The sequence below is a fragment of the Lipotes vexillifer genome, unplaced genomic scaffold (genome assembly GCF_000442215.2).
Source record: "Lipotes vexillifer unplaced genomic scaffold, Lipotes_vexillifer_v1.1 scaffold2235, whole genome shotgun sequence".
NCBI lineage: Eukaryota > Metazoa > Chordata > Mammalia > Artiodactyla > Lipotidae > Lipotes > Lipotes vexillifer.
Genome location: NW_006797409.1, coordinates 139,964 through 156,333, shown reverse-complemented (window position 1 = coordinate 156,333; position 16,370 = coordinate 139,964). Strand labels below are relative to the sequence as shown.

Below are 16,370 nucleotides of genomic sequence, written 5' to 3'. Positions count from 1 at the left end.
CCGGGGCCCGAACCCGTGTCCCCTGCATCGGCAGGCGGACTCTCAACCACTGCGCCACCAGGGAAGACCTATTAGTAAATTTTTGAAGTTGGATATCTAACAAGGAATAAAATAAGATGGTAATTTACATAGATTGCCCAGAAAGATGGGAGTGTTAAGGAGTTGAGAATGTGGTTTTGGTATATAAGAATGGATAAAGGTGATAACAAAGTATTTAGTTTAAAAAGTGGGAATAGTAAGTATAACACCATGGTGAAAAAGAGATGGACTAGGAGATTTTTCTTATCTATATATCTACATACAAGGTTGTAAGATTATTAAAATTTGGTCTAAGAAAAGGAGGGTAGTAAATAGTGATCATTAGGTCACAATATTATATGTGTAATTGTGTTTGGAAGAGCTCCTAGATATATCCCCATGATAAAAAGTTTTGCTTTTTGAAGAATATTATATAAACTAGGTTTCAGTTTATTAACTGGAAAAATACTACTTTAAAACCTTTCTATGAAAAATATGAACACCTCAAATACTGTTTTGTTTGGCATTTTATTTAATAAATCAAAAATGGAACTGAGCTTTCTTATTCCTAAAAATAGCCAGTCAATCATGCAAAGTCACTAACTGGGGGATCAGAAGAGACGATACACTGAGAGACTGTATTTAGTGCTGCCACTTGTCATATTTTCTCATAAAAGCCTATTATAAGATACGACTTTGCAAAAATCATTTACATGCAGAGGAAGAGATGGGGCTAAAAGCGAACATGGAATTATAATTGAAGTATGCTATTTTTCTCATACAACATTGAAAGCAAAGTTTAGTGTTAACATGGGTGTTTTATATCTATAATTAATTGAGATTATGTATTTCTGGATTTTTTTAGAAGACTATGAAAGATGATATAATTTTAAATTAGGATCCTTAAAATAAATCTATCTCTGAAGTCCACTTGCAGTTTTCTCTTATTCTTTGTGTATATTTGGCTCAAATGGACACCAAATTATATCTCTCTGCAAAGTTCAGAATAAATAAAATTTTAATTTTTTTCATAAGTTTATTTAGATTGATTTTAATAATTAAACTACAATGAATGTAAATAGCTACCCAGTTCAAACTCCTTTCCCTAGTAAATATTGATAAAGTTATTTGGCTGTAAGGTACAATTTTAAAAGACAACTTGTTCATGCACCAGTTATGTGGGTTTTTTCTATTATAATGAAAAGTTTAACAAAAATTAGTATATAAAGTAGGCAATGGTGACCTACTAGTTTGCTTTGCCCATATCAAGTCACAGCAGACTGTCAAGACAGATACTTTCCCTTTTTATTCCATGACATTAAAATTGTCCTATTATTTGTCTTTGCAGTTTTTCTTCACATCTTTTGCTGCCAGAGATAGAACTTACCTCAGTATCTTTAGGTTGTGGCAGAACGTACTGTTAGACAAGGTAAGTGTTCATACCACAGGCTGGTGCTTGTTATAATAGCAACCTCCCAGTGTGTACCTAAACAGTGTTTGTGAGTTGAAAGCTCCTTTTTATTTTTCTGTGGTTAATTTTGACTAGACTATTCAAATCCAAGAAGAAACATGAAGCAAAACAAAATCCATAGTTACAAGTTAAGATGTTAATTGTAATCCCCAGAGTAACCACCAAGAAAATAACTTAATAATAACTTACCATCCAAAATATGGTAAAAGAAACATAAAGGGAATGAAAATGGCACACTAGAAATATCTATTTAACACATAAGAAGGCAGTAATGGAGGAATAGAGGGACAAAAAAGACCTAATAAGATAGCAGACATTACATTAGCAAGAAGACAAATAGCCAGATAGCAGCTATTACATTAAATTGTTAAACATAAGTAGATGAAACTCCTCAAGAAGAAGGCAGAGATAAACATGACCCAAGTATATGCTGTCTATAAGAGACACATTAGATTTATTTATTTATTATTTTTTTAACATCTTTATTGGAGTATAATTGCCTTACAATGGTGTGTTAGTTTCTGCTTTATAACAAAGTGAATCAGCTATACATACACATATAACCCCATATCTCCTCCCTCTTGCGTCTCCCTCCCACCCTCCCCATCCCACCCCTCTAGGTGGTCACAAAGCACTGAGCTGATCTCCCTGTGCTATGTGGCTGCTTCCTAGTAGCTATCTATTTTACATTTGGTAGTGTATATATGTCCATGCCACTCTCTCACTTCATCCCAGCTTACCCTTCCCCCTCCCCATGTCCTCAAGTCCATTCTCTACGTCTGTGTCTTTATTCCTGTCCTGCCCCTAAGTTCTTCATAGCCATGTCTTTTTTTTTTTAAGATTCCATATATAGACACATTAGATTTAAAGATAGAAACAGATGGAAAGTAAAAGGATAGAAAAAGATATACTATGCAAACAATATCCAAAAGAGAGCCGAAATGACTATAGTAATAGACAAAATAAGCTTAAAGGCAAAAATTAGTAGAGACAAGGAAGAATATTTTATAATAATAAAAAGGTCAATCCATCTGGAATTCATAATAATTATAGACTTATATGCACCTAATAAGAGAACTCTAAAATATATGGAACAGGATTAAATGACCACATAAACATAAATAAATAAATAAGATACATGGAACAAAAACTGGCAGAACTGAAGAGAAAAATAGGCAATATAACAATAATAGTTGGGAGATTTCAGTACCCCACTTTAAATGATGTATAGAATAACTAGACAGAAGATCAACAAGGAAATAGAAGATGAACAAAACTATATAACTAGAACTAAAAGACACATGTGGAACATTCCACTCAAAACAGAATACACATCCTTCTCAAGTGTACATGGAACATTCTCAGAATAGACCATACACTAGGTCATAAAACAAGCCTTAATAAATTCAAAAGGATTGAAATAATACAAAATCTGTTCTCTGGTCACAATGGAATGAAATTAGAATTCAGTAACAGAAGAAAATTTGGGAAATTCACAAAAAAGTGGGTATTAAGCATAACACGCCTAGAAAGCCAATGGTAAAAGAAGAAATCACAAGGGAAATTAGAAAATACTTTGAGTTAAATGAAAACAAAAACACAACATACCAAGACTTATGAGATACAGCTAAAGCAGGGCTTAAGAGGGGAATTTATAACTATAAACACCTATATTTAAAAAGAAGAGTGATCTCAAATCAATAAACTAACTTTCTACCTTAAGAAATTAGAAAAAAAGAGGAAACTAAACTGGAAGCCAGTAGAAGCAAGGAAATAATAAAGATTAGAAGAGAAATATATGGGACTTCGCTGGTGGTGCAGTGGTTAAGAATCTGCCTGCCAATGCAGAGGACACGGGTTCGATCCCTGGTTTGGGAAGATCCCACATGCCACGGAGCAACTAAGCCAGTGTCCCACAACTACTGAGCCTGTGCTCTAGAGCCTGCAAACCACAACTACTGAGCCTGTGTGCCACAACTACTGAGCCTGTGTGCCACAACTACTGAAGCCTGTGTGCCTAGAGCCTGCACACCACAAAAAAGAGCGGCCCCCACTTACCGCAACTGGAGAAAGCCCGCATGCAGCAACAAAGACCCAGTGCAACCAAAAATAACAAATAAATAAATATATATAAAAAAGAGAAATGTATGAAATAAAGAATAGAAAAATAGTGTTAATCAACAGAACCAAAAGTTCTTTATTTGAAAAGATCAACAAAATTGACAAACCTTTAGCTAAGGTTACCAAGAAAAAATTAAAATGATTACATTCAGAAATGAAAGTGGTAACATTACTACCGGCCTTACAAAAATAAAGGGTTTATACTATGAACAATTGTAGGCCAAAAAATGAGTTAACCTAAATGAAATGGACAAATGCCTAGAATGTCACAAACTATTAAAACTGACTCAATCAGAAATAGAAAATCTGAATACACCTATAACAAGGAAAGAGATTGAATTAGTAATCAAAAATCTACCTACAGAGAAAAGCTCAGGCCCAGATGGCTTCATTGGTGAATCCTGCCAAATGTTACAGTAGAATTAATACCAGTCTTTCAGTCTTTCACAAAGTATTCCAAAAAATTAAATAGGAGGGAACACTTCCCAACTCAGTCTATGAAGCCTGTATTACCTTGATACCAAAAACAGACAAAGAACATCACAAGAAAACTACAGACCAATATTTATGTTCATTGTATCTATGAATGTAGACACAAAAATCCTCAAGAAAATATTAGCAAACTAAAGTCAGCAACATATAAAAAGATTATATGCCATGATTTATACAAGGTTGTTCAACATATGAAAATTGATCAATGGAATACACTATATTAGACTAGAGGACAAAAAACATGATCATCTCAATTAATACAGGAAAAATATTTGACAGAATCAAACATCCTTTCATGATAAAAAATAAAACAGGCTAAGGCTAGCAGGAAATTTCAACAGCCTGATAAAATTCACACCTACATATTTAATGGTGAGAGACTAATGCTTCTGCCTTAAGGTCAGGAACAAGGCAAGGATGTCCTTTCTTGCCACTTCTGTTCAACATTGTATTGAAGGTTCTAGCCAGGGAAATTAAGCAAGAAAAAGACGTAAAAGACATCCACATTAAAAATGAAGAAATAGAGACAGCAGAAGCAAGAAGAAGTACAATCCTGCAGCCTGTGGAACAAAAACCACATTTACAGAAATATAGACAAGATGAAAAGGTAGAGGGCTATGTACCAGATGAAGGAACAAGATAAAACCCCAGAAAAACAACTAAATGAAGTAGAGATAGGCAACCTTCCAGAAAAAGAATTCAGAATAATGATAGTGAAGATGATCCAGGACCTGAGGAAAAAAATGGAGGCAAAGATCGAGAAGATGCAAGAAATGTTAAACAAAGACCTAGAAGAATTAAAGAACAAACAAACAGAGATGAACAATACAACAACTGAAATGAAAACTACACTAGAAGAAATCAATAGCAGAATAACTGAGGCAGAAGAACGGGTAAGTGACCTGGAAGAAAGAATGGTGGAATTCACTGCTGCAGAACAGAATAAAGAAAAAAGAATGAAAAGAAATGAAGACAGCCTAAGAGACCTCTGGGACAACATTAAACGCAACAACATTCGAATTATAGGGGTCCCAGAAGGAGAAGAGAGAGAGAAAGGACCCGAGAAAATATTTGAAGAGATTATAGTCGAAAACTTCCCTAACATGGGAAAGGAAATAGCCACCTAAGTCCAGGAAGCACGGAGAGTCCCATACAGGATAAACCCAAGGAGAAACACGCCAAGACACATAGTAATCAAATTGGAAAAAATCAAAGACAAAGAAAAATTATTGAAAGCAGCAAGGGAAAAATGACAAATAACATACAAAGGGACTCCCATGAGGTTAACAGCTGATTTCTCAACAGAAACTCTACAAGCCAGAAAGGAGTGGCATGATATACTTAAAGTGATGAAAGGGAAGAACCTACAACCAAGATTACTCTACCCGGCAAGGATCTCATTCAGATTCAATGTAGAAATCAAAAGCTTTACAGAAAAGAAAAGCTAAGAGAATTCAGCGCACCAAACCAGCTCTACAATAAACGCTAAAGGAATTTCTCTAAGTGGGAAACACAAGAGAAGAAAAGGACCTACAAAAACATACCCAAAACAATTAAGAAAATGGTCATAGGAACATACATATCGATAATTACCTTAAATGTGAATGGATTAAATACTCCAACGAAAAGGCACAGGCTTGCTGAATGGATACAAAAACAAGACCCATCTGGGGCTTCCCTGGTGGCGCAGTGGTTGAGAATCTGCCTGCTAATGCAGGGAACACAGGTTCGAGCCCTGGTCTGGGAAGATCCCACATGCCACGGAGCAACTGAGCCCGTGAGCCACAACTACTGAGCCTGCGCATCTGAAGCCTGTGCTCCGCAACAAGAGAGGTCGCGAGAGTGAGAGGCCCGCGCACCGCGATGAAGAGTGGCCCCCGCTTGCCACAACTAGAGAAAGCCCTCGCACAGAAACGAAGACCCAACACAGCCATAAATAAATAAATAAAGCAAACTGTCAACAAGTAAAAATAAACACAATTATTAAAAAAAAACAAAAAAAGACCCATCTATATGCTATCTACAAGAGACCCACTTCAGACTTAGGGACACATACAGACTGAAAGTGAGGGTATTGAAAAAGATATTCCATGCAAATGGAAATCAAAAGAAAGCTGGAGTAGCAATACTCATATCAGATAAAATAGACTTTAAAATAAAGAATGTTACAAGACTCAAGGAAGGACACTACATAATGGTCAAGGGATCAATCCAATAAGAAGATTTAACAATTATAAATATATATGCAACCAACATAGGAGCACCTCAATCCATAAGGCAACTGCTAACAGCTGTAAAAGAGGAAATCTACAGTAACACAATAATAGTGGGGGACTTTAACACCTCACTTACACCAATGGACAGATATCCAAACAGAAAATTAATAAGGAAACAGAAGCTTTAAATGACACAATAGACCAGAGAGATTTAATTGATATTTATAGGACATTCCATCCAAAAACAGCAGATTATGCTTTCTTCTCAAGTGCGCATGTAACATTCTCCAGCATAGATCACATCTTGGGTCACAAATCAAGCCTCAGTAAATTTAAGAAAATTGAAATCATATCAAGCATCTTTTCTGACCACAACGCTATGAGATTAGAAATCAATTACAGGGAAGAAAACGTAAAAAAGACAAGCACATGGAGGCTAAACAATACGTTACTAAATAACCAAGAGATCACTGAAGAAATCAAAGAGGAAATCAAAAAATGCCTGGAGACAAATGACAATGAAAACACGACGATCCAAAACCTATGGGATGCAGCAAAAGCAGTTCTAAGAGGGAAGTTTATAGCTATACAAGCCTACCTCAGATAACAGGAAAAATCTCAAGTAAACAATCTAACGTTACAGTTAAAGGAACTAGAGAAAGAAGAACAAACAAAACCCAAAGTTAGCAGAAGGAAAGAAATCATAAAGATCAGAGCAGAAATAAATGAAATAGAAACAAAGAAACAATAGCAAAGATCAACAAAACTAAAAGCTGGTTCTTTGAGAAGATAAACAAAATTGATAAACCATTAGCCAGACTCATCAAGAAAAAGAAGGAGAGGACTCAAATCAATAAAATTAGAAATGAAAAAGGAGAAGTTACAACAGACACCACAGAAATACAAAGCATCCTAAGAGACTACTACGAGCAACTCTATGCCAATAAAATGGACAACCTGGAAGAAATGGACAAATTCTTAGAAAGGTATAACCTTCCAAGACTGAACCAGGAAGAAACAGAAAATATGAACAGACCAATCACAACTAATGAAATTGAAACTGTGATTAAAAATCTTCCAACAGACAAAAGTCCAGGACCGGATGGCTTCACAGGTGAATTCTATCAAACATTTAGAGAAGAGCTAACACCCATCCTTCTCAAACTCTTCCACAAAATTGCAGAGGAAGGAACACTCCCTAACTCATTCAACATCAAACATTTAGAGAAGAGCTAACACCTATTCTTCTCAAACTCTTCCAAAATATAGCAGAGGGAGGAACACTCCCAAACTCATTCTACGAGGCCACCATCACCTTGATACCAAAACCAGACAAGGATGTCACAAAGAAAGAAAACTACAGGCCAATATCACTGATGAACATAGATGCAAAAATCCTCAACAAAATACTAGCAAACAGAATTCAACAACACATTAAAAGGATCATATATCATGATCAAGTGGGATTCATCCCAGGGATGCAAGGATTCTTCAATATACGCAAATCAATCAATGTGATACACCATATTAACAAATTGAAGCATAAAAACTATATGATCATCTCAATAGATGCAGAAAAAGCTTTTGACAAATTTCAACACCCGTTTATGATGAAAACTCTCCAGAAAGTGGGCATAGAGGGAACCTACTTCAACATAATAAAGGCCATATAAGACAAACCCACAGCAAACATCATTCTCAATGGTGAAAAACTGAAAGCATTTCCTCTAAGATCAGGAACAAGACAAGGATGTCCACTCTCACCACTATTATTCAACATAGTTTTGGAAGTCCTAGCCACGGCAATCAGAGAAGAAAAAGAAATAAAAGGAATACAAATTGGAAAAGAAGAAGTAAAGCTGTCACTGTTTGCAGATGACATGATACTATACATAGAGAATCCTAAAAATGCCACCAGAAAACTACTAGAGCTAATCAATGAATTTGGTAAAGTTGCAGGATACAAAATTAATGCACAGAAATCTCTTGCATTCCTATACACTAATGATGAAAAATCTGAAAGAGAAATTAAGGAAACACTCCTATTTACCACTGCAACAAAAAGAATAAAATACCTAGGAATAAACCTACCTAAGGAGGCAAAAGACCTGTACGCAGAAAACTATAAGACACTGATGAAAGAAATCAAACATGACACAAACAGATGGAGAGATATACCATATTCTTGGATTGGAAGAATCAATATTGTGAAAATGACTGTACTACCCAAAGCAATGTACAGATTCAGTGCAATCCCTATCAATTTACCAATGGCATTTTTTACAGAACTAGAACAAAAAATCTTAAAATTTGTATGGAGATACAAAAGACCCCGAATAGCCAAAGCAGTCTTGAGGGAAAAAAACAGAGCTGGAGGAATCAGACTCCCTGACTTCAGACTATACTACAAAGCTACAGTAATCAAGACAATATTGTACTGGCACAAAAACAGAAACATAGATCAATGGAACAGGATAGAAAGCCCAGAGATAAACCCATGCACCTATGGTCAACTAATCTATGACAAAGGAGGCAAGGATATACAATGGAGAAAAGACAGTCTCTTCAATAAGTGGTGCTGGGAAAACTGGACAGCTACATGTAAAAGAATGAAATTAGAACACTCCCTAACACCATACACAAAAATAAACTCAAAATTGATTCGAGACCTAAATGTAAGACCGAACAGTATAAAACTCTTAGAGGAAAACATAGGAAGAACACTCTTTGACATAAATCACAGCAAGATCTTTTTTGATCCACCTCCTAGAGTCATGGAAATAAAACCAAAAATAAACAAATGGGACCTAATGAAACTTAAAAGCTTTTGCACAGCAAAGGAAACCATAAACAAGACGAAAAGACAACCCTCAGAATGGGAGAAAATATTTGCATATGAATCAACGGACAAAGGATTAATCTCCAGAATATGTAAACAGCTCATTCAGCTCAATATTAAAGAAACAAATAACCCAATCAAAAAATGGGCAGAAGACCTAAATAGACATTTCTCCAAAGAAGACATACAGATGGCAAAGAAGCACATGAAAAGCTGCTCAACATCAGTAATTATTAGAGAAATGCAAATCAAAACTACAATGAGGTATCACCTCACGCCAGTTAGAATGGGCATCATCAGAAAATCTACAAACAACAAATGCTGGAGAGGGTGTGGAGAAAAGGGAACCCTCTTGCACTGTTGGTGGGAATGTGAGTTGATACAGCCACTATGGAGAACTGTATGGAAATTCCTTAAAAAACTAAAAATTGAATTACCATATGATCCAGCAATCCCACTACTGGGCATATACCCAGAGAAAACCATAATTCAAAAAGACACATGCACCCCAATATTCATTGCAGCAGTATTTACAATAGCCAGGTCATGGAAGCAACCTCAGTGCCCATCGGTAGACGAATGGATAAAGAAGATGTGGTACATATATACAATGGAATATTACTCAGCCATAAAAAGGAAAGAAATTGAGTCATTTGTTGAGACGTGGATGGATCTAGAGACTGTCATACAGAGTGAAATAAGTCAGAAAGAGAAAAACAAATATTGCAGTATTGTATTAATGCATGTATGTGGAACCTAGAAAAATGATACAGATGAACTGGTCTGCAGGGCAGAAGTTGAGACACAGATGTAGAGAAGAAACGTATGGACACCAGTGGGGAAAGCCACGGTGGGGTGGGGGGTGGTGGTGTGATGAATTGGGCGATTGGCATTGACATGTATACACTGATGTGTATAAAATTGATGACTAATAAGAACCTGCTATATAAAAATATAAATAAAATTAAATTAAAAAATTAAAAAATTTTAGGAACTATTTATTTTAGTTCTTCAAACAGAAAAACTGCCTGGAGACAAGTTCTCTTTGGTAAGTTTATATTTCAACACATGTATCTATTTTATATACTATAGAGATATACACAACATGAATTGAATAAAAGCTCTAAGAAAGATCTGTCATTTCCAAAAAAAAAATGAAGAAATGAAACTATCTCCATTGACAGATGACATGTTTTTGTGTATATAAAATCCTATGAAAACCAATAAAAATGTGCGAGAACCAATAAATAAGTTCAGTAATGTTGCAGAATGCATGATCAAAATACAAAGATTACTTATATTTCTATACATTCACAATAAACAATGTGATAATAAAAATTAAAAAAAATTATTTACAATAGCATCAAAAAAGAATAAAATACTTGGGAATAAATTTAACAGAAGTATAACACATGTACACTGAAAGCTACTAGACATAGTTGAAAGAAATTAAAGGAGACTTAAGTAAATGAAAAGCATCTCATGCTCATGGATTAGAAGACTTAATATTGTTAAGATGGCAGTACTCCCCAAATTAATCTGCAGATTCAGTGCAATGCGTATCAGAATACCAACTGGCATTTTTGTAGAAATTGAGAAGTGGATTCTAAAACTCATGGAAATGCAAGGTGCCCAGAATAGCAAGAACAATCTTGAAAAAGAAGAACAAAGTTGGATGAATTAGTCTGTTAGGTCTGCCATTAAAGAAATGCTATAGACTGAATGGCTTAAACAACAGAAATTTATTTCCTTAGAGTTCTGGAACCCAAAGCCCCCATCTCCAAATACATTGGGAGTTGGGGTTTCAACATATGGATTTGGGGGGGACACAATTCAGACCATAGCAACTTCATTTAACCTTAATTTCCTCCTTAAAATCTGTCTCCAAGTATAGTCATATTGGGGGTTGGAGCTTCAGCATGTGAATTTGGGGGCATACAATTTGGTTCATAATATTGGAGGACTTAACACTTCTTGATTTCAATGCTTACTACAAACCTGCAGTAATCAAGGCAGTATACCATGTTTGGTTCATAACATTGGAGGACTTACACTTCTTGATTTCAGTGTGTACTACAAATCTGCAGTAATCAAGGCAGTGTACCTGGCAAAAGTCTAGACATAGATTAATGGCATAGAATTGAGAATCTAGAAATAAAATCTTAAAATTAATTATCAATCATAAATTTATTTTTGACAAGGTTACCAAAATAATTCAGTGGGGAATAAATAGTCTTTTCACCATATAGTGCTGGAATAACTAGATATCAACATGCAAAAGAATGAATTTTAACCCCTACTTCATACCATATATAAAAATTAACTCAGAATGGATCATAGACCTAAATGCAAGGTCTAAAAGTATAAAACTCTCAGAAGAAACTGTAGGTGTAAATACTCATAACCTTTGGATTAGACAGTGGTTTCTTAGATAAAACATCAAAAGCTCAAGTGACAAAGGAAAAAAATTAATTGGATTTTATCAAAATTAAAAACTTTGTGCTTGAAGGAGTCCATCAAGAGAGGGAAAAGGCAACTAACTCATGGAGAAGATATCTGCAAGTTATGTATCTGATAAGGTATTTGTATCCAGAGTTATATATCTGGAGAGGAAATATGTGCAAGTTAAGAGTATATAAAGAATTCTTACAACTCAACAAGAAAAAGACAAATAACCAATTAAAAAGTGGGCAAAGGATTTGAATTGTAATTTCTCCAAAGAACATATACAAATGACCAAGTGCATGCAGAGATGCTTAGTGTCATTAGCTGTTAGAGAAACATAAATCAAAACTACAGTGAGATACCACTTCACACCCACTGGGATGGCTAAAATAAAAAGACAGACATTACCTAATATTGAAGATGTAGATAAACTAGAGCCCTCATGCATTGCTGGTGGCATTGTAAAACTTTGAAAAATTTGAAAAACAGTTTGGTAGTTTCTCAAAATGTTGAATATAGAGCTGCCATATGACCCAGCAATTCCATTTCTAGGGCTGTGTGCAAGAAAATTGAAAGCATATGTTCACATGAAAACTTTCAGTTAGATATTCATAGCATTATTCATAGTGGCCAAAAATAGAAACATCAACAGATGAAAGTATACATAAAAATATACAAAATGTATATTCATAAAATGGAATATTATTCAGCAATAAAAAGGAGTGAATTACTGATACATGGTACAACATGGTAAACCTTGAAACATTATGCTATGTGAAAGAAGCCAGTCCCAGATGAACACATATTTTATGATTCTGTTTTTATTAAATGTCCAGAATAGGCAAATTCATAGAAGTTGAAAATAAATTTGTTGCCAGGGGGAGGGAGGAATGAGGAGTGGCTGCTAATGAATTTGGCCACCTTTTTGGGTTGATGAAAATATTCTAAAATTCATAGTGATAGTTGTACAACTCAGGATATGCTAGATACTACTGAATTGTATGCTTTTAGAAAAGTGAATTTTATGGTATGTGAATTATAGCTTAGTAAAGCTGTTATTTGTTATTTAAAAAAATTTTTTTAAACAGACATTTATTTCTCTATAGCCATTATTTTGTAAAAACTTTTAAAAAGATTTTTATTTTATATTGGAGTATTGTTGATTTTACAATGTTGTGTTAGTTTCTGGTGTACAGCAAAGTGATTTAGTTATACCAATACAAATACATGTATCTATTCTTTCTCAGATTCTTTTCCCATATAGCTTATTATAGAGTATTGAGTAGAGTTTCCTGTGCTATACAGTAGGTGCTTGTTGATTATCTATATTATATATAGTAGTGTGTATCTGTTAATCCCAAACTGTTAATTTATCCCTCCCCACCATCTTTCCCCTTTGATAAACACAAGTTTGTTTTCTAAATCTGTGAATCTGTTTTGTAAGTTCATTTGTATCAGTTTTTAGATTCCACATGTGATATCATATGGTATTTGTCTTTCTGTGTCTGATTTACTTCACTTAGTATGATAATCTCTAGGTCCATCCATATTGCTGCAAATGGCATTATTTCATTCTTTTTTATAGCTGATTAATATTTCATTATATATATGTACCACATCTTCTTTATCCCTTCCTCTGTTGATAGATATTTAGGTTGCTTCCATGTCTTGGCTATTGTAAATCTTGCTGCAATGAACATTGGGGTGCATGTATCTTTTCAAATTATGGTTTTCCCCGGATATATTCCCAGGATTGGGATTGCTGGATCATATGGTAGCTGTATTTTTAGTTTTTTTAAGGAACATTACTGTATGCTTTTAGAAAAGTGAACTTTATGGTAAGTAAATTATAGCTCAGTAAAACTGTTACTTTTTTAAAAAATGGTTTTGGGGAAGAGTAGAGATTTCTAGCTGATAAGAAAGGCTCCTTCTGTGCAGCAGGAGCTTAAACACCACTGGCGGAAACTTGACCTCCTCTCCTCGCAGCTACCCAGCTCAGCTCCTCACTGGAGTGCACAGCTTTTGCCTAAGGGCTCTTGGGATTGAATGACTTCCAGTTTTTCAGGCAGCTGCTGAAGTCTGGGTCTTTCAAACGGTGCTCTGCTCGGATGCTTTCACTTTGCGGGAGTGCTGGGGGACTCAAGGTGATCTGGAAGTTGGGAGATGGAGGAGAGAAGTGGGTGGGGGTGGGGGAACTTGCCAAGCACAGACCCTCCTCCCTCCTTGAGGGAACATTTAAGGCTGGCAGGGCAGCCCCAAGCCCAAGCTCCCCCCAACCCCTGGAGTCTTTCTAGGAGTTTGGGCGCCCAGTCTCCCCATGCCCGTGCTCCTAACCTGGGAGATGCTTAGGGCGGTGGGCCCGCGGGTGCCAGGTCCAGCGGTGCATGGCAGCCACCTGGGAGAGAACTGAGCAGATGTGCTAAGGCATGAGCCCCCCGCAGCTCCACTCTGCCCTACCAGGTCGTGCTGCAGGAAGGGGGCTGAAAACTCCAGTGTTGCTCTAGGGACATGGCATGTCTAACCCTGCCCCCAAATACCAATTTTTTCGAGTACTCTGGGAATCCCCCAGGTGCGTTCTCTTATGCTAACAAGGAACCAAAGACTGCTATGCAGCCTATGTTTGGTTATACCCTAGATCTGAGTGTCCTCTGCAAATCACTTCTGCGCTTATCACACTCGGGTAAGTTGGGATGCATCCTCACAAAAACAAATACCTCCTGGGAAATGATAAAGTTCAGGCTTACAGATGAGCTGGGGAGAAACTGAGATCTGAAATTTAATGAAAAAAGAAAGAAAAAAAAAGCTCTTTGAAGTGGGAGAAAGAGAGGGAATTCCAGAATACTTCTGAGGCCACCATAGCCAAGAAATGTCTTGTAGCCTGGCTGGGAGTAAAATTTAACCCTCTTTGAAAAGATCCTCATGTCACCCGTGTTCTTGATGTGTACACGAGGAGTATCACCATCTTTACTGTAGTTATACCTTTCAGATCTTTGGATTATTAGGTTATCTTTAACATTGAACATGCAACTCTATTTCAAGTGGACACTATACCCTTTTTTTTTTTTTAATTTTTTGGCCATGCTGCTCAGCTTGCAAGATATTAGTTCCCCCACCAGTGATTGAACCCGCAGCCTCGGCAGTGAAAGTGCGGAGTCTTAGCCACTGCGCCGCCAGGGAATATCGCTATACTCTCATTTTAATAAAGAGAACGGTTACCATTTCTGCTCTATACTATGACAAAAATCAACGTTTATGCATATACTATATGTTAAGTACTATACAGACCTTAATGAAAGTTGAAGGTGAGATCTCAGGTTTAAAACTGTCCTAATTGGAATTTTGAACACTGTAGAATTCACCCAGAAAAGGAATTAGAAAACAAAATCAACAACAAAGCTACCCTTCCTGTGTTCTTCTAGTGATCTTTGAAGAACAATACTTTTTAACATGGTAATTATGTGTAACAATAATAGTAACTCCCACTTAGGAAGTATTAGGTGCCAGGCATAGTGCTAGGTGCTTGGTGTAGTCTTAGTATTGTCTGTAATTTTACGATCCTCAGTTGTCTTCTAGTTTTTTAAAGCGATAAAGCCACATTGGTTAGATTCCTTGATCTTTTGTAATACTATTTTTTAAAAGAGAAGGTAAAAACCAAAATTCATGAAATACACAGCCTAACTACAAAATTCTAGAAAACAACACAAGTAACTTGAATAATAAATTTTGTATATATTCAAACTATTTTAGGGAATTTAAGTTCAGAATATTATAATCATGTTTACTTTTAATTAGGGAATTTGAGAGTAAAAGTAAATATGTGTTACTTTTTCTTGCTGTTTGCGTAATAAAGCCTTAAAGGCATAGCATATTAATCTAGATACAAGACTATTCAAGTAAGATTGATTAAGACAATAGAGTGATTTTAAATCTGTGTGTGTGTGTGTGTGTGTGTGTGTGTGTGTGTGTGTTTTATTTAATTCTCCAGTAAGATAAATCTACAAAAGGGGAAAAAGCTGGAGGCAAATATGTTGCCTTTGAGAAAGAATGCTTTTAAAAGTACATTTTTTTTTTCATTCGTAAGGTTCCTCTGATGCATTGCTTCAGAAAGGACAGTTTATTTCAGGTATTTGAGTTAGCTTACCATAAGTCTTCAATGTTTAGACATGTGTCTAAACTGTCACCATATCATTCATGCTGTAATTAATAGCACTTCACCTTAGTTCACAACCTTTGAGTTTAGCACCCTTCTTGCAGATAGCACATTGACTGTTTGAGATTTGTGAGGCCAGGAGACTGTGGCAGCTCCATTCTCGGTTACAAACAATTGATGTTTACTGTCTTTTGTAAAGAACCTCTCAGCCCTTCCCCACTCCAGCCCTCCACTTTTTGTTTGAGTTTAAGCCCCGCCCCCTTCCATGTTTTGTATCAGAGCCAGTCTTCCCGCCTGTTTTTGTATGGTCCACAAAGTAGGAGTGGTTTTACATTTATATTTCATGACAATTAATATGAAATTCAAATTTCAATGTCCATTAATAAAAGTTTATTGAAACACAGCCATGCTCATTCTTTATGTGTTGTCTGTGGTTGGTTTCACACTACAGAGGCAGAGTTGAGTAGTTGCAACAGAGACTAAATGGACCACAAAGCCTGAAGTATTTACTCTATGGTCTTTTACAGAAACGGTTTTTTAACCTCTGAACAATACTAAACCAAACTCATCTTTTTTTGAAAAAAAAAAAATGCGTACCTGCTAATGTTAGCTTCCTGC

General features: G+C 35.8%; 1 protein-coding gene across 1 annotated transcript in view; it reads left to right on the top strand.

The window, feature by feature from the left end:
• GRAMD1C (GRAM domain containing 1C) overlaps positions 1 to 16,370 on the top strand; it is a 93,532-nt gene that overhangs the window by 35,889 nt on the left and 41,273 nt on the right. The window contains exon 6 of the mRNA XM_007469529.1: positions 1,367 to 1,447. Coding sequence (XP_007469591.1) covers positions 1,367 to 1,447 — 81 coding nt within the window. The remainder of the gene's footprint in view (positions 1 to 1,366; positions 1,448 to 16,370) is intronic.